At 40.6% G+C, this 19,372-nt stretch overlaps 1 protein-coding gene across 3 annotated transcripts in view; it reads right to left on the bottom strand.

Annotated features, from left to right (window-relative positions):
* PDE7B (phosphodiesterase 7B) overlaps positions 1-19,372 on the bottom strand; it is a 344,452-nt gene that overhangs the window by 11,532 nt on the left and 313,548 nt on the right. For all 3 annotated transcript variants that reach the window (XM_061130037.1, XM_061130038.1, XM_061130039.1), the window contains 3 exons: positions 7,512-7,603; positions 4,605-4,749; positions 2,489-2,585 (listed from right to left, as the gene is read on the bottom strand). In XM_061130037.1, coding sequence (XP_060986020.1) covers positions 2,489-2,585; positions 4,605-4,749; positions 7,512-7,603 — 334 coding nt within the window. The remainder of the gene's footprint in view (positions 1-2,488; positions 2,586-4,604; positions 4,750-7,511; positions 7,604-19,372) is intronic.

The raw sequence follows: 19,372 nt of genomic DNA, 5'->3' as shown, positions 1-19,372 counted from the left end.
TTTTCTTCCAGTTGGATCATTTGTTCTTTCAACTATTTCAATGAATTTATAAAGCACTATATATTTCAGATACTTTGTTAATGTAGAAAATACAGTGAGGAAAATTGCAGTTTCTCTCCTCCAGGAACTTTACTAATTAGTATTCTGAGTTTGTGAGACATTAACTTTAATTCTTTGTCTCCTTCATGACACCCGCAGTGGGGCTTTGCACATAGGAAAATCACAGTTTTGCTGAGGATTAGACAAGGCTGGAAGCATATGTTCAATGAAAACTTCTGGGAATCTTGGTTGACTGAGAAGATACCAATATGTTGTTACCATAGGACAGAAATTCTACTTTTTTTGAGTCATTGAGAGGAAGAGGATGAATGATGTTTGAGTTCTAATATCTGTTCTGAGGATCTAACACTGTCTTCCTAATTCATGGAATCTCATCTTTCTTTCTCTCTCTGTCCTCATCCTTGATTTTTGGGCTTTTCCTTTGATCAACATCACGAATCATCAAAGATACTTTGGCAGGAATTGTTAGCAGTCTGTGGAAGCCCAAATCCTAAATGGAAAGCTGGAAGAAGATGAATCAAAATGATACAAATAGTGCTTTATAGAATTTCTTAAAAAAATAATTCAGCATGGAGGACAAGCAGTTTGGATAACCAGAGAGTCTAGTCTTCTCTTAAATAAGCTGAACTTCTGCTAGAAGTTAATTAAAAAGGCTGTTAATTAAAAAGGACCTGACACCCTGTACTTTCCTTTCTCTGCCAGGAGACATGATATGGAGCAAAGTATATGAAAGCTCACCTTTAGTGACCAGCGTCACAAAGGTTCTAGGTGGTTCTGTCTTATAATGCTGCTTGTTGTTGTTTAGTCACTAAGTTGTGTCCAGCTCTTGGCAACCCCATGGACTGTAGCCTGCCAGGCTCCTGTGTCCTTGGAATTTTCCAGGCACGAATACTGGAGTGGGTTGCCATTTCCTTCTCCAGGGAATCTTCCTGACCCAGGGTTGGAACCTACGTCCCCTGCACTGGTAGGCTGGTTCTTTACTACTGAGCCACTAGGGAACCGCTATAATGCTGCACATGTGTATTATTATGAGGCCACATTTTTGCAAAGGCATCTTACAGATTACCTTTATTGGCTGATCCCATTTACTCCACTTAGCTAACAACTTCTGTATACCTTGCCGTCTGCCCAAGAGACATGATTCCTGCCCCAAGCAGCTCATAATCCGCAGAGTGTAAGATAAGTAAATGAAAGGGTTAAACTCCAATCAGTGTCAGCAAGAACACATGGTCGAGTCAAAACCCAGAGGGACAGGGTGGCATCTTTTCTCTGTCCCATTGTTTGATTTCCAAGGATGACGATCCTAGCCCTTCTCTCACTGGGCTGTTTCAACATTTTCTATATTTTACAGTAAAGTACTTATCTTATCTAACCTAACCTCCCTTCTCTAAGTTCATCATGTTTCCTTTTGTTTTTCCGTCCATGGTGATCTTGTAACATGGACAACTAGAAGTGACCTTTTGATGACTAACCACTCACACTCACTTGAAGTGAAATGGTACAGAATGGACGCTACATGGGTGCTTTTACCCAAGGGAAAGAGATGGGGAGCAGAGCCTTCCGGCCCCATGTGAACCCACTCTGCTCTGTTTTGTCTTCTGTCTTTGGGACCATCTCAATGTCATTGACTCATCTTTCTACGGAGGCGTCTCCAAAAGGCTCACTGTTGCTACTTGACCTCCTCACAGAGCTGGTATGTGGGACACTTCAGGCTTTATTTGTTCTCAGCCTCTCAGACCCGAGCCTGTCACTAACATCAGGGCACTGTTGTGCCTGAAAAAACATCCTGAGCACTGAAACCAGGCCTGAAGAAACAAGCTGTATTTAAAGGCCAAGAACCCACCCAATGTCCAGATTCTGCTGCTAATTCATTGCCTTACTTCTGAATGAGGTTAACCTCTTAAAAATTATACCCTAACTTGGGACCATTTGTCTTTTCACAATAAATATATGAGAGGATGAACTCTGACTAAATATGCTGTATTTCTTTATTCACTTTCAGAAAGCAAGGGAAAGAAATACAAAAAAAGTCCAAGTCCTTCTGTCAGAGTGGAAAACATTGACCCCAAATGGCATTTAGCTTTTAAGCCATGCTCAGCTCATTAACATGAAGGTCAGAGTAAAAGTCAAACTGTCCTGCGCCTCTTATATCCACAGAGAAAAACCATGAAAATTATCTATATCCCTCTATTGCTCATGTTACTGTACCTCGTTACTACCTGTTTCCATAGAAAGTCAACTTATTTATTTTTAAATTATTTCCAAAAAAGGGCCAGATGGTATGCAAAAGGTTTAAAGAGAAAAGTGGGGTAATAAGAGTTGATGAAGTAACAAATGTCAGGATAGACGATCCATTTCCTGTTTTATTAGGATAAACGTCCAAAAGGAGAGGGGGTGATGAACACTCAGCAATTGGATCCCTACTAACCTTGCCTGTAGAATTCTTCGCAGACCCTTTCACTCCATTGCTTGCTCATCTCCCAGATTCTACAAGGATTGCAAATGTCAGCACACTTCAAGGCAATCTGAGAAATGACAGGGCAGGGAGAGATGGTCAAAGGATGATCCTTGAGCAGCAAATGTACCCCAAGCCCAAGGGCGGTCAGACCTGCCCTTCGACCTCACGGTACCAAGCCCATATTTACAGAGGCCTCCCTGACGTGCCTCTTCAGGAAACAGCACTTATTCACCACTGCACAAAACCTTCATTCAGAACTCCCACTTTATAGCAGTGGGAAGGAGAGAAGAGTCACCATCCAAGGACATGGGGCTTCCTGGAGGAGACCTGGAGTGGACAGGCCAAGGAAAGCCGTGGCCTGGCTCCTTCTGTTGCTCCACCTCTTGTGGGCAGGGAGGCCACAGTGTCCCCAACCAGGCTCGAGTGAGATCACTGGGACCTCACCTCACAGTGACCACATTGGCCGACTCCATACATCACTTAAACTGTGTGTGTTTGCATTTACATGGCCGTATCTGTGTGTGTCAGCAAGCTCAGAGCTAAGGAGCTCCTTGCCAGCCAGGGAGCTAAGCTGTATCAAGCCCAGGAGTGTTTGCTTGGCAGAGATGAGTCTGGGCCTTCTTGGCTTGCCTCACATGGTTCTGCATCTGGGATGCCAGCTTTTGTCGGGGATGCTGACCCTAGGAGGGGTCCCTTGAATTTCCAAAGAAGCAGGTTCTCCCTCTTAACAAACAACTGCCGAGAAACCACCGCCTAGATGTGCCTCTGGTGGTGTGCCCTCCATCGGCAAGGTCTGCTGGTTTTGACCTAGTTCTTTGGGATCATAGAACTGCTAGCAGCGTTGGGGTCTGGGAGAGCCTGGGTCATATTAAGCTGCAAACTTGGTTGGCTCTTTATTTCAGGTGAATGGGGGCATCAGTACTTGTTAGAGGAGGTCAGTGGCAGAAGCCCCCTCCAGTTTCTGCCCTTTAGGGATTAATGTGTGTTAGCAAGCTTTCCTTTTATTTATTTATTTTTTATTTATTTTAGCAAGCTTTCCTTTTAGAATGCAAGTGTCCAGGCCAAATCTTTCAGCTACTCAAAGATTTGAGTCTCTAAAATCAGATGTCGGTGGTACCCAGGGGCTAGAAGTCTAATTTGGGAAGAAAGAAGGAGGGAGATTCAGTTTTACACCTGGGAGGAGGGCATTTCCTGAAAAGGATAGAGCAGTTGGATAACTTCAGAAGGCAGCCTGAAGGTATGGAAGGGAAAAGACTGTATAGTTTAGTCTCCCACGTGCTATTTCCCTGGTTTAACCATTTCCCTGGTTAAAGCTGGTCTATCTAGATGCATCCAGAATCCACTCAGTCAGTCTTTTGTGCCAAAAGGAAAGAAGGAAGATGAGAGGAAGTGGAAGATCAAGCTAAAGGCTCTGGTTTGGATACCAGGTCAGAGTTCTGCTTCCAAGATCCACTTCTTCCCTGCACTTCACAAATGGCTTCTTGCCATGGAAGGAAGCAGAAAGTGTTGTGCTTGATATGATTCAGTTCATTCAATTAAACAAAATCATTTATTTATTGGTACTTGATAATGGTAAGACTAGGTAAATATCTTTGAGCTTCAGATGAATATATGAGTTTAGGTTGTAAAAAGAAGTCAAGCAAGATTTAATTAAATAGGCTTGAGGTGAAGGAAAGATACTCATTTCTCAATTTTTGTTAGTACTATAGTTAACATAATACACTTTTGTACTAAAGGAATAGTTTTCGACACTGCAAAAGTATGAAAGTGATCAACTTTACATCAAGCCACAAAATGTGGTAAATTTTTACTGCATGCAACTACCCAGGGGGGCTACTTTGTGGTGAAGCAGATACCAAACAAGGAAAAATGAGATATTATCAACTTACTGACTTGAAACCCAGATTTTACTTGCTTGGAAACCACTTAAAAATTTCATGTGTCTCAAGGTTTTTAGTAAACTAGGTCACTGCTCTAGCTTATACCATGGGGGATACTCCTTCTCAGATGTGCTAAAATGATTGATTGTATCCTTAGTGTTTTATAGCAAGGATAATGATGTCTTGTTGTTGTTGTTGTTGTTTACCTGAAGCATAAAGTGCCTGTCGTGTACATCCTCCAGTCTTAGGTCTTTATTGTGGAGGTGAGCTTTCAATCTGGTCAAAAATTCATTCTGTCTGTTGATGTCTGTTGCCAAGATCAAGGAGCCCAGCTGCTGTTCAATATCCTGTCTGCATCCACAAGAATGAAAGAGAAAACACACACACAAAGCAAATCCCTTTGAGCAGAGTGATTGATTCTGTGATCATCAGGTGGCTTGTTTTCTTATTTCTGCCTCTGATACTGTTGATTACACAGAGTCCTGGTCCCTTGCAGCCCAAGTGTGATTCTCTCACCCACCATCACTCTGTCCTTGGATGGGAGGTATGCCAAGGACAGAACAGAGTGACTGAAACCTTGGGTGAACAAAGTTGTGGCAGTTTATACATTCCCACAGTTCCTATGAGTGGCAAGATCGGAAGCCAACGAGAAATGTATGCTTGAAGGAGGTCACAAAGACTCACAGAATCACAGGCATTTGGATTGTGCATTTTATAGAGCTCACACCAACTCAAACCTTAAGACTTGCATGGGGAGGGAAAGGGTATAATAATAATAATGAAGCCAATAATAGTGACTGATTCTGTGGAATGGAAAGATCCATCAAGGGAGCAAAATGGATAGGCTGGAAAGAGATACTGGAACCTACAAAAGAGTCACAGTAGATTAAGATACCATTAAAAAGCAGTGTTCAAGCAATATATTGGTCAACAAATGGTATACAGACAATGGAATGTTTTGGAAAAATAAACCAAATTAGGGCTTTCCTCATATATATAAAGTAATCAATGGGAGGAAAATCCATATCTATTTTTAAAAATTCACCTTTAAAAGTGAAGTATGTTTAGATAGAGTGCACAGAGCATACACAAACAGTTTAAGGGATAAATTATAAAATAAATATCTTACAATCACTGCCTAGGTCAAGATTGTTGCCTGCCAGTACCCCAGAAAGTCCTCATTGTGTCTCTCATCCAACCCCACTTCCTCTCAACCCCTGAAGCAACTGCTATCTTGACTTTTGTTTTAATAATTTCCTTGTTATTGATAATAATTTTACCACCCATGCATGCATGCTTAAATACTATGGTTTAACTTTAACTGCTTGTGCACTTTAAGTTATGTGGTAAGTATCAGTTTGTGACTCGCTTTTTTAGCTTAATATATTTTTGAAGGTCAGTTGAGTTGATGTGTGAGCTGTTGTTCATCCATTTTCATGATGAGATTGTATCCCAATGTAGGACTGTACTTCAATGTATGTATCTATTCTACTTTTGATGATCACTTGAGTAGTTTCTAGTTTTTGACCACTATGAAAAAAATGACACAATAAATACCATTACATACCTCAAATTATACATTTGCAAAGTTTCTCTAGGGACTATGTCCAGGAATAAAATTATTGGATCACAGAGTATGTTCAGTTTCTTAGATATTGCTGATTATTTTCAAAACCATTGTATAAATTTACACTCCAAGCAGTAATAGATGAGCTTCTCATGGCTTTACAGTCTTACCCTTTACACTTTTTTTTGGCCAATTTGCCAATATCATGTAACTCACTGTAATTTTAATATGAATTGCCTTGATTACTAGTGAGGTTGGACATATATTCATATGTTTATTGGCCATTTCTATTTCTTTCTTTATGAAATTTCTATTTTAGTCTTTACCTACTAGGGCTTTACTGGGACAAATCTGGTTTGACAAAAGAACAAATCACTTTGTTCTTTCTTGTCTCCTTCTCTTTCCTTCCCTTCTCCTCTCTTTGACTTCCTTGTCCTTCACCTCCTCCTTTCTCCTCCAAACTTGATTTGTTACTCTAGATTTTAAATCTTTTTGCACTTAATTCTTTTGATCTTTGCCACCTGTTGTTTTCATAAAAGGCATGAGTTTTTATTCCCTGCATGAGGATTGATTTTATTTGGTTCCAGTGGGTAAAGTGTTATCAGAATTGAAATTCCTTCCATGAATTTCACATTCTTCTGGGTGCTAGGAAGCAGTGTAAGATAGGAGCAGAAGGCCAGGGGTAAACCAGTGCACCCAGAGCATCCTGCTGCTCTACCAAGAGATACCATGGGGCCCTTGACCTTGGTGGCCCTCTGGAAGATGGTACAGGGATCTATTTACTTGTTCCCTCCTAGCTACCTTGGGTTCTGTGTATTTGAATGAAACAGATAGGAATTGGTGGTGGTCTTGGAAGACAGTGCAGAGGCTAAATTAAGGCCAATATGGTGCAGCAGCTAAACTGAGGCCAGAAATGAGGCCATGGTCTTGCATTTAGTAGGTCTCGGCCTAAATATTCAGCCTAACAAACAGTGGACCAGGAAACTAGTATTTCCACTTCTGTTTAAAATGCAAGAAACATAGGTAAATTCCTGGTGGAAAAAAAATGGCTGGGGCCCATTCAGTCACTTAACAAAAGATATTTTAGAACAGAATTTCTGACTTCTCCTTTTACTAAGATTGGCAATGGCAAAACACCCTTTATTGAACAAGGCTTCAGTCTCACTTGGGAACTCCTGTGTTCCTTCTTGATAAATATTTATTATTTGGATCTACACAGGAGGACAACTTTGCTAACATAAAAGACAGGAGTTTGGCAAAGCACAGCATTGAGGCCGAAGAGTGTGAAAGCTGAGAACTGTTTATTATCTCTTTTCCTGACATTAGGTCCTACACTCTCCAGGCCCTTTCAGAGCTGACAGAGGGACTCTGGTTTCTGGGTTGCTGTAACTGACACCACATCTCCCTGATAGGCGACTAAGGGGGTGTGGGCCGGAAGCACTGCTGGCTGGCTCCCTGCCATTCACCCCGGGGGTCTCAAGCCCGAGAGCACACGGCTTATCTCTAACGTGTGGACGTTGGTATGTTTCATCTCTAGGTCACTTACGTCATTTCCTTTGGCAAGTGAGCCAGAAGCCTTGATTCTCGAAGCATGCCGATCGTAGATCGCCAGTGGTGATTCTCTAGCACAGACATATTCTAGAAAGAAAGAAAATTAAAACTATAAACGGGGGAGAAGCCAGATACCGATCTCTCTTGCTGAACACAGCTCTGTGGAGGCCAATGTTTTCCCTCCAGCCAGTTCATACCTGAGGACACAGAGGCAGAGCAGAAATGAAACAAAATAAAACAACTGCAGGTCTATTCTGCAGGCTATAATAATCATGGGGGAGTGGCGAGACCCTGCTGCCCCTCCAGTGGAGGGCTGAATGACGGTCTATTTCTAGCAGCCACAGTCCTGCCTCTGCCCCTATTTTTGAAAACTCCTTCAGGTTACACTCACTGTAGAAGAAAGAGAGGCAGTAAAAATAGGTAGTGATGGATACCCTAGGGTTATGTGCATCATCCAAAATCATACTACTCAGCTAAACAGAGGCTGGTCTCACGGACGCTGCTATGATCTGTGCCCTGCCCATTATCAAAACTGGGAAGAACCTGTTGGGCAGCTGGTAACATATGCAGACTCCTGAATCCCAGTCAATACAGTTTTGTTTCGGTAGATTTGTGGTGATTAATTATTGTGGTTACTAAGTCTAAGAATCACTGTCACTAATCCTGTGACCAGTATAATGGCACTTAGCCCATTAAGTCTGGGTTTGAATCTACAGTTGTTTTCTTCTTCAACTATCTTGATATTTCTTCCTTTGTGAGAACCTCTATTATGTTCAGTCTCTCTGTTGACCTTAAATATGCTACTTGTCTGAACATTTGCTAACCATTTAAATAATGACTATAACAACCTGTTGGGTTCTATTCTAAATTAGCAAACATGTATGGCCTTACCACTGATTTCATCCACAGAGAATAAAACTCTTCTAGTCTCCAGGAAATCTTTTTCCTTTATTTTATTACTTGTTTATTTATTCATCATTTCTTGGCCTTTTGACTAAGATTAAGAGTCTATTCATTCTCCATTTTCTTTCAAGTTTACATTTCTAAACTTACAAAAATATACAGAAGATAACATTTATTAAAAGTGAAGTTAAGTTGCCAAAGTACAGAAACAACCTAAATGTTCATCAATAGATAAATGGATCAAGAAGACGTGATATAATGGAATATTACTCAGCCATAAAAAAAAATGAAGTTGTACCATTTGCAACAAGATGGGTGGATTTGGAAGGCATTATCCTAAGTGAAGGACTCCTGTGGTGGTTCAGAAGTAAAAAATTTGCCTGCAATGCAGGAAACCTGGGGTTTGATCCCTGGGTCAGGAAGAGCCCCTGGAAAAGGAATGGCAACCCAATATTCTTGCCTGGACAGAGAAGTCTGATGGGCTACAGTCCATGGGGTCACAAGAGTTGGACACAATTTAGCAACTAAACCACCGCCAACACCACCATCCTAAGTCAAATGAGACAAAGACAGATACTGTAAAATATCACTTATATGTAGAATCTAAAAAAAATAACAACAAACTAATGAATAAAAAAAGAAACAGACTCATAGGGAATAACCTAGTGGTTACCATCAACAGATGGTCAATACCAAAATCAGATTGATTATATTCTTTGCAGCCAAAGATGGAGAAGTTATATACAGTCAGCAAAAACAAGACCAGGGGCTGACTGTGGCTCAGGTCATTAACTCCTTATTGCCAAATTCAGACTTAAATTGAAGAAAGTAGGGAAAACCACTGGAACATTCAGGTATGACCTAAATCAAATCCCTTATGACTATACAGTAGAAGTGAGAAATAGATTTAAGGGACTAGATCTGATAGACAGAGTGCCTGATGAACTACAGATAGAGGTTCGTGACATTGTACAGGAGGCAGGGATCAAGACTATCCCAAAGGAAAAGAAATGCAAAAAAGCAAAATGGCTGTCTGAGGAGGCCTTACAAATAGCTGTGAAAAGAAGAGAAGCGAAAAGCAAAGGAGAAAAGGAAAGATATATCCATTTGAATGCAGAATTCCAAAGAATAGCCAGGAGAGATAAGAAAGACTTCCTCAGTTATCAGTGCAAAGAAATAGAGGAAAATAATAGAACAGGAAAGACTACAGATCTCTTCAAGAAAATTAGAGATATCAAGGGAACATTTCATGCAAAGATGGGCTCAATAAAGGACAGAAAAGGTATGGACCTAACAGAAGCAGAAGATATTAAGAAGAGGTAGCAAGAATACACAGAAGAACTGTACAAAAAAGATCTTCATGACCCAGATAAGCACAATGGTGTGATCGCTCACCTAGAGCCAGACATCCTGGAATGTGAAGTCAAGTGGGCCTTGGGAAGCATCACTACGAACAAAGCTAGTGGAGGTGATGGAATTCCAGTTGAGCTATTTCAAATCCTGAAAGATGATGCTGTGAAAGTGCTGCACTCAATATGCCAGCAAATTTGGAAAACGTGGCAGTGGCCACAGGACTGGAAAAGGTCAGTTTTCATTCCAATCCCAAAGAAAGGCAATACCAAACAATGCTCAAACTACCACACAATTGCACTCATCTCACACGCTAGTAAAATAATGCTCAAAAATCTCCAAGCCAGGCTTCAGCAATATAGGAACCATGAGCTTCCAGATGTTCAAGCTGGTTTTAGAAAAGGCAGAGGAACCAGAGATCAAATTGCCAATATCCAATGGATCATCAAAAAAGCAAGAGAGTTCCAGAAAAACATCTATTTCTGCTTTATTGACTATGCCAAAGCCTTTGACTGTGTGGATCATAATAAACTGTGGGAAATTCTGAAAGAGATGGGAATACCAGACCACCTGACCTGCCTCTTGAGAAACCTATATGCAGGTCAGGAAGCAACAGTTAGAACTGGACATGGAACAACAGACTGCTTCCAAATAGGAAAAGGAGTACGTCAAGGCTATATATTGTCACCCTGCTTATTTAACTTATATGCAGAGTACATCGTGAGAAACACTGGGCTGGAGGAAGCACAAGCCAGAATCAAGATTGTTGGGAGAAACATCAATAACCTGAGATATGCAGATGACACCACCCTTATGGCAGAAAGTGAAGAGGAACTAAAAAGCCTCTTGATGAAAGTGAAAGAGGAGAGTGAAAAAGTTGGCTTAAAGCTTAACATTCAGAAAACTGAGATCACGGCATCTGGTCCCATCACTTCATGGCAAAAAGATGGGGAAACAGTGGCAACAGTGGCAGACTTTATTTTTCTGGGCTCCAGAATCACTTCAGATGGTGACTGCAGCAATAAAATTAAAAGACTCTTGTCCCTTGGAAGGAAAGTTATGAACAACCTAGACAGCATATTAAAAAGCAGACATATTACATAATTGTAACATGTTCAATAAAGACTTTAAAAATGAACCACATCAAAAAAAAAATCTAAAAAAGTGGGGGGCAATTGTGTGACCTACTTACATGAGATACGAGTCATCAAATGCATGGGGACAGAAAGAATGGCAGTTGCCAGAGGGCCTGAGGGACTAGGGACTTATTATTTAGTGAGAGCAGAGTTTCAGTTTTGCAACATGAAAAGAATTCTAGAGAGTGATTGTGGTGATGACTGCATAATGCAAATATCTTCATACTACTGAACTTAATACTGAAAGTGAAGTCACTCAGTTGTGTCCGACTCTTTGCAATCCCATGGACTGCAGCCTGCAAGGCTCCTTTCTCCATGGGATTTTTCGGGCAAGAACACTGGAGTGGGTTGCCATTTCCTTCTCCAGGGGATCTTCCCGACCCAGGTATCAAACCCAGGTCTCCCGCACTGCAGGCAGACTCTTTACCTCTGAGCTACCAGGGAAGCCCTGAACTTAATACTGCTGTACACTAAAAAATGGTCAAGTTGGTAAATTTTATATTATGTGTATTTTGCCACAATTAAAAAAAAATGAGGGAAAAGGAGCAAGGAAAATAGTAGTGGAGAGTAAAGGAGGCTGGTCAGAGACTGAAAAGCATTTCATCATTTCGTACCCCCACCCTTCTTGCCATTATATCTATATCATCCATTCAGTGTTCAACTTTTTCAGCAAATGAGAAAAAAGAATCTCTCATGAGTGACAGAATCCAGGGTCCATTAGGCAAAAACAAGTTCAAGAAAACCAACCATTCTTGGTTCTAAATCCAGATCATGATTTCTCCCCAGGACTTTGCAGACTGAATTGATGATGTGGAGTCTTATTCTGACCCTCTGTATAGGCGGCTCTGTTGCTATTCATTTCTCTCCTTGCCAGGGAGTCATTATTCCTTACTCACCACTTGACCAGCTCTGAACCTCTGATGAGATTTTGTTACTTTTATCAACTGGTCTATTATCTCCTTCTGGGCATGAGCCAGACACAACAAAAGCCAATGTTTATGAGAAATATCATGCTAGACTAATTTGTTTTGATTGTAAAGATTTATGCGAGCAGAGAGTGATAGGTTAGTGTGATGTAACAGATGTCCTATCCCTGATGTGACATTTAATTCATCACTTGTGAGCGCTCCCTTCAAGACTAATTCAAGTAGATGTGACCTGAGTGCCCTCACGTGAGTTTTTCAAGAGGCCCGGAAAACTGTAACAAGACCTAATGATAAATGACGCCATATCCCTGTTGAGTGGAACAAAAGCATCTGGGGAATTGCCTTAGGCATTGTTATTTATGCCAGCCTGACTTAACATCTTCATTAATAATCTTCCTGAAGACAGAATAAAAGGATGCTTGGGAGATCTTTTGGTGAAACCATATTTGGAGATGAGCACCAGAAAATGGGAGGAAATGCAGGGGGCTTGGGAGCTGGCACAGAATAAAAGAAAATAGTGCACACATTACAAACACAATCTTTCAGGGAGCTGTCATTATAAATAAAAGTATGTTCTGGCCAGAACTGTGTTGGAGGTGAGGGTACTCCAGTGGATTTCAGAGAAGAAGACAAGAAGGGGTGTATAGAGAGGGGGGATTAGCATTTCTGAACCACACCTACTGTGTGCCTGGCACTTTACATTTTCTCACTGAATTCTCACCTAACTGTCTACCGTTTAATCATTGACCCACAGATAATAAGACCCCAGGTTTCTCTGAGAAGTTACACAATTAGTCAGTAGCTGAGAAAGACCTTAAATCCAGGAGTGCCAGGCATCAAGACCAAACTTTGCATACCCCCACTTGCTGCCTCACCAGAGTTACCTCTGCCTGGCCACATCCAAGTATTCAGACGCTTGACATTTATAACCTGAGGAGTGCCTGCTATTATAACCTGAGGAGTGCCTGCTACTTAATTTCCCCCTCAATCATCTACAGTTGCTGTTTTCAAAGAGTATGGTTGGGGGCTTCCCCTGGCAGCCCAGCGGCTGAGACTGTGCATCCAGTGGTTAGGGAATTGAGATCCCACATGCCGCATGGCATGGTCCTCTCCTGAAAAATGTTAAAAAGATCTATGGGTGATTGTTTTACTTAGATGTTAGTTTCTAAATCCACACTGGAATTCTTGCAACATACCCCAAAATTGGTGTCATTTCAAAAAATCCTATAGTTTGAATATAAGTTGAGATTTAGGTAGTCTTGGGGGAGAATTCATCATTCAGCCACTCTCAGCCCTCACTTCTGAACAATCTCTGAGTCCTGTTGATTCTTCCATCATGGCGTCACTTATACCCATCCCTTCCTTTCACCAAAGTGACCCTATTTTAGTGCTTTATTTTCCTTAATTCTCCTTTCTTCTATCCATCCTCCCCATAGCTTCCACAATGTGAGTTATTTGACAGAAGTTTCTACCATTTCCCTAATTATTGGTTGAACTATAGACTAATATTTTTTGAGCAGCTACTCGTATGCCAGGTGCTATGGTGGGCACTGGGGGTCCAAGAATGAATAAGACAATACTGTTGCCTTCAAAGAGCTCACCTAACTTCTCTCCTGCTCACTCTAGCAGGAGAGAGCTAGCACAGTACGACTGTGCCTTCTCCAATGCCCTGCTCCAAACCCTACAACGGTTCCCTACTGGACAAGTTAGGCTTAACTCCTTAGTTCGGCATTCAATGCTTTCTAAAAATTGTCCCAACTATCATTTTGTTCCTGTATGTTTGAGATAATTGAATACCATTACCTCTTCTTTTCTACAGAGGTCTTATTGTTCAAATAAATTATACGATAGTAATAAAACTATAACTTATTATTGAGAAAATTATTAAATTATTAATATATGAAAATGTCCTTTCCTTTTGCCGCTTTCATGCCTTTCAAGGTGGTTTATTTTCCTCAAATTCCTTTTCCTCTGTGTTTCCTAATCAAACTAAAACCTGTCTTCTAAAGTTCAACTCAAATGCTCGATCCACAAAGCCACCTGGAATCATCCAGCTAGAGAAGAACCTGGCCCTCCTCTGAGTCTTATAGCTCTTTCTCTGAGCATTCCTCACGTCCAGAGGCCAGCTAGACTAGGTCCCACTGATGTGTGTGACGGCTGTGTATGGACTTCTTGTTCTTACTGGATTACAAACTACATGTCGGCAGGAAGCCTGTCTCGTTCTTGCTGTATCCACTCAACTCTGCCCTGCACCAAGAAAGTACTTTCTATTAATTTGCTAAATAAATAACCAAACAAATTCCTTGATTTCATTGCACAAGTATACTGAACACTCATTATGTTCCTAGCACTGTAATATGTGCTTAGAATAGACCAGTGAAGAGAAGAGAGAAAGAGCTAGAGGTGGCAGGGGTGGGGAGAGATAGATAATAAACAGTAAACGTAATAAATGTTTGGGGAAAAGTATGGCATCCAGAAGATAGTAAATGTAAGGAAAGAGGGGAAAGTAGAGCAGAATAGTGGGAATTTGAGTCTTGGGGGTGGGGTGGGGAAGGGAAAGTGGTGAGAGATGAGATTAGAGCAGAGACTTGGAGGCAGGAGAGAGCTAGCCATGCTGATGAAGAAACTTTCTGGAGAAAACAATTAAAGGAAAGGCCCCAAAGAGGGAGCACACAGCTGTGAGGTCCATGTGCAGTGAGGGAGGGGACATATCAGGCCTAGGAGTTAGAGACATAATGCGAGACCAGATCACATGTGGCCTTTGAGCCATTGTAAGGTTCTGATTTTCACTCTGAGAGAAACATGGATCCAGTGCAGGAGTTTGGGAGGAATGAAATTATATGACTTACTTTAAATAAGATCACTTTGGTTGCTATGTTGAAAATAGACTCTGGTAGGGGATAAGAATAGAAAGAGGTGTGTGTGTTAGGGAGAGAGGGTTATCCAGGCAAAAGTTGGTAGAGGCTTGCACAAGGAAGGTGGAAGTGGGGAGAGTGGTTGATTTCTGTACCTGCGAGGAGGACTCAGTGTTTCTGGCCTGAACAACTGGAAGGATGGTGTTGCCATCACCTGAGATGGGGAAGCTGCAAGGGGAGCAGGTTAAGAGGAGTCTCACGGTTGTCCAGAATAAAGACAACAATTTCCAACTGCTTTACAATTAGGTGGGATCATTTGGCTAAATTCTGACCCATTAAATGTAAACAGAAATACTGTGTGGGATATTCAAGAAAGTTGTTTTAAAGGGAACAGTTTCCACTGGGAGAAGCTTCTTTTGCTTTATCCCTTTCTTTTTTCTCACTGTTTGGAATGTGGCAGGAATGGCTAGAGCTCAGCAGCTATCTTGGGCAATGAGGACAAATGTCACACCCTAGTGATAGAAGACCGAAGACTAAAAGGATCTTGGGTCCCTCATTCTTAATTTTGTGATGCCACCATGACTGCCCTGGACGGTCAACCTCCAAGCCTCTTTTATGAAGGATAGAAATAAACATCTATCCTTGTTTAAGACATCACTAACATACCTTGTTATTTAAAATTACTTTATTATCACCCACATCACCCCCAAAGAGTTGATAAAAAGGTTTTCTCAATATCTTGATCTAGAATAATGCTGGATATTTGCATAAGAATTTTAATAAAGGATTTTATAATTCTAAAAAAGAGTGAGCAAAATGTCCTTAGTAAAGTCAGAAATGAATGTGTGTATGCATATGCCCACATACACAGACACACACCAAAACACACACACGGACTTCTTATTCCTGAGATCAGTTGCTGCCATCTGCTAGGAAAGACTTCCCTGGTTCCCCAAACAGAACTGACAGGTCCCTCTTCTAGCTCCTCATTCCCAACCCAAGCTTCTGTTGGAATATCCAAAACATCTTATAACAACTTTGTTCATGGGCCTTGCTCCTGTGTGTGGATGTGGGAAGTTGCTTTATCATGCCCGAGTCTTTGCAACTCTGTGGACTGTAGCACGCAAGGCTCCTCTGTCCATGGGATTCTCCAGGCAAGAATACTGGAGTGGGTTGCCATGCCCTCCTCCAGGGGATCTTCCTGACCCAGGGATTGAATCTGCTGCTCCTGTGGCTCCTGGATTGCAGGCGGATCCTTTACCGCTGAACCACGGGGGAAGCCCAGTCTTGCTCCTACATATGAGTAATTTTCACATGTTCTTGTTTGTTTACACTTAAAATTTGAGTTTTGAAAAATATACTCTCCCTATATTTTTTTAAATTGATATTTAAAATCACAAATTTCTATGGTAACAAAATATGCAATGTCCTATTTGTGGATATTGATATTTTAATATGAAACCATTATATCATTCTTTTATGTATTAAATGTATCACTCAGTCATGTCCAACTCTTTGTGACCTCATGGACTGTAGCCTGCCAGACTCCTCTGTCCATGGGATTTCCCAGGCAAGAATACTGGAATGGGTTGCCATTTCCTTCTCTAGGGGATCTTCCAGACCCAGGGATCAAACCAGGGTCTCCCGCATTGCAGGCATATTCTTTACCATCTGAGCCACCAGGGAAGTCCCAAATGTATGCAAGGGAATCTAAATACCAATGGCATTTAGTGCCCGTTTATCACCTATTTAAGAAAACACATGAATAATTTATTATTTAAGTCAAAAATAAGAAATTAATTCTTTTCCCTCTAGAACTTATTACCCTATTTCCCCATAGAATTTTATTTTAATGCAATATATTTTCATGTGTGAAATTCTTTGATCATCACCCTATCATATCTCTCTGCAACAAAAATAAGTTTATAAACTGAAGTTTTAATTGAACAAATTTTCTTAATATCAGGCTCTAAGTAGTAAATGTTTTTCCAGGTGGAGTTTACAATGTGATTATTATTAGTAGCTAACTGATCAAAATACATATATTTCAAATGTGGAAAAATTATGCTTGAGAATAAAAATTTTTGACAATGCCTCCATTCATGAGACAGCTGGGAACATTATAGTCCCTCAGTTATGGGAGATTTCCTTTAATATTATTGGTTGTTTCTTTGGTATTTTTTCACACAAGGGCAATATACAATATCAGCACAACTGGAGCAAGATGCAATATGCAGAATGGATAAAAGAAATGCTTTTGTTTTGAACAGTGGAAACAGGGTAATCATGAAAGAGGAGGGGAAAGCAGAACTGGCTGGACTGTCATGTGAGCATATTCCAGGCAGCCCAGTTTAAGGAGCTGAAAATGAGTTCTGTGAGCACTATTCATGCCTGGGCACCGTTTGGAAAGTCTTCGTGTATCCCCAGGGGCACACAAGCCTGGTTTGAAGCTGCTGCCATACATGATTGCCATTGAGAACGAGGAGCATATCTTATTCATCTTTGTGCCCCAGTATGTGGCACAGTGCCATTTAAATAAGTAAATATTTGTTGAATGGATACGGAGTAATTAACTTCCAAAACCCCAAAGTTCCCTAGCTGCAAAAGTTTAAGTAACTGTAAAAGTGACAGAGTCCTGTTAATTTTTTGGTCTGATAAAAGCCAGACTTGGAATTTTCTGTTGTGAAATCCTTAGACTTAGGTAAAAGCCAAAGAGATTTATTTTTTTATTTTTTTTTTTTTTTGCTTAAAGAAAATCATTTTATTGGATTTATTCTACCGACTTGTCTTCCCAATCGACTTCATTTTATTTTTTTTTTATTTTTTATTTTTTTCTTTTTTAATTTTTATTATTATTGTTTTTTTTTCCCAGTGGGTTTTGTCATACATTGATATGAATCAGCCATGGATTTACATGTATTCCCAATCCCGATCCCCCCTCCCACCTCCCTCTCCACCCGATTCCTCTGGGTCTTCCCAGTGCACCAGGCCCGAGCACTTGTCTCGTGCATCCCACCTGGGCTGGTGATCTGTTTCACCATAGATAGTATACATGCTGTTCTTTTCAAATATCCCACCCTCACATTCTCCCACAAAGTTCAAAAGTCTGTTCTGTGTTTCTGTGTCTCTTTTTCTGTTCTGCATATAGGGTTATCGTTATCACCTTTCTAAATTCCATATACATGTGTCAGTATGCTGTAATGTTCTTTATCAGAATAAAATACTTAGGAGTATATCTACCTAAAGAAACAAAGGACCTATACATAGAAAACTATAAAACACTGATGAAAGAAATCAAAGAGGACACAAACAGATGGAGAAACATACCGTGTTCATGGATTGGAAGAATTAATATTGTCAAAATGGCTATTCTACCCAAAGCAGTCTATAGATTCAATGCAATCCCTATCAAGCTACCAACGGTATTTTTCACAGAACTAGACCAAAGAATTTCACAATTTGTATGGAAATACAAAAAAACTCGAATAGCCAAAGTAATCTTGAGAAAGAAGAATGGAACTGGAGGAATCAACCTGCCTGACTTCAGACTCTACTACAAAGCCACAGTCATCAAGACAGTATGGTACTGGCACAAAGACAGAAATATAGATCAATGGAACAGAATAGAAAGCCCAGAGATAAATCCACGAACCTATGGACACCTTATTTTTGACAAAGGAGGCAAGGATATACAATGGAAAAAAGACAACCTCTTTAACAAGTGGTGCTGGGAAAACTGGTCAACCACTTGTAAAAGAATGAAACTAGAACACTTTCTAACACCATACACAAAAATAAACTCAAAATGGATTAAAGATCTAAATGTAAGACCAGAAACTATAAAACTCCTAGAGGAGAACATAGGCAAAACACTCTCCGACATAAATCAAAGCAAGATCCTCTATGACCCACCTCCCAGAATATTGGAAATAAAAGCAAAACTAAACAAATGGGACCTAATGAAACTTAAAAGCTTTTGCACTACAAAGGAAACTATAAGTAAGGTGAAAAGACAGCCCTCAGATTGGGAGAAAATAATAGCAAATGAAGAAACAGACAAAGGATTAATCTCAAAAATATACAAGCAACTCCTGCAGCTCAATTCCAGAAAAATAAATGACCCAATCAAAAAATGGGCCAAAGAACTAAACAGACATTTCTCCAAAGAAGACATACAGAGATGGCTAACAAACACATGAAAAGATGCTCAACATCACTCATTATCAGAGAAATGCAAATCAAAACCACAATGAGGTACCATTACACGCCAGTCAGGATGGCTGCTATCCAAAAGTCTACAAGCAATAAATGCTGGAGAGGGTGTGGAGAAAAGGGAACCCTCTTACACTGTTGGTGGGAATGCAAACTAGTACAGCCGCTATGGAAAACAGTGTGGAGATTTCTTAAAAAACTGGAAATAGAACTGCCATATGACCCAGCAATCCCACTTCTGGGCATACACACTGAGGAAACCAGATCTGAAAGAGACACGTGCACCCCAATGTTCATCGCAGCACTGTTTATAATAGCCAGGACATGGAAGCAACCTAGATGCCCATCAGCAGATGAATGGATAAGGAAGCTGTGGTACATATACACCATGGAATATTACTCAGCCATTAAAAAGAATTCATTTGAACCAGTCCTAATGAGATGGATGAAGCTGGAGCCCATTATACAGAGTGA

Source organism: Dama dama, chromosome 26, assembly GCF_033118175.1.
Source record: "Dama dama isolate Ldn47 chromosome 26, ASM3311817v1, whole genome shotgun sequence".
Classification (NCBI taxonomy): domain Eukaryota; kingdom Metazoa; phylum Chordata; class Mammalia; order Artiodactyla; family Cervidae; genus Dama; species Dama dama.
Note: the sequence above shows the minus strand (reverse complement) of the source record. Positions and strands in the feature narration are given on the sequence as shown.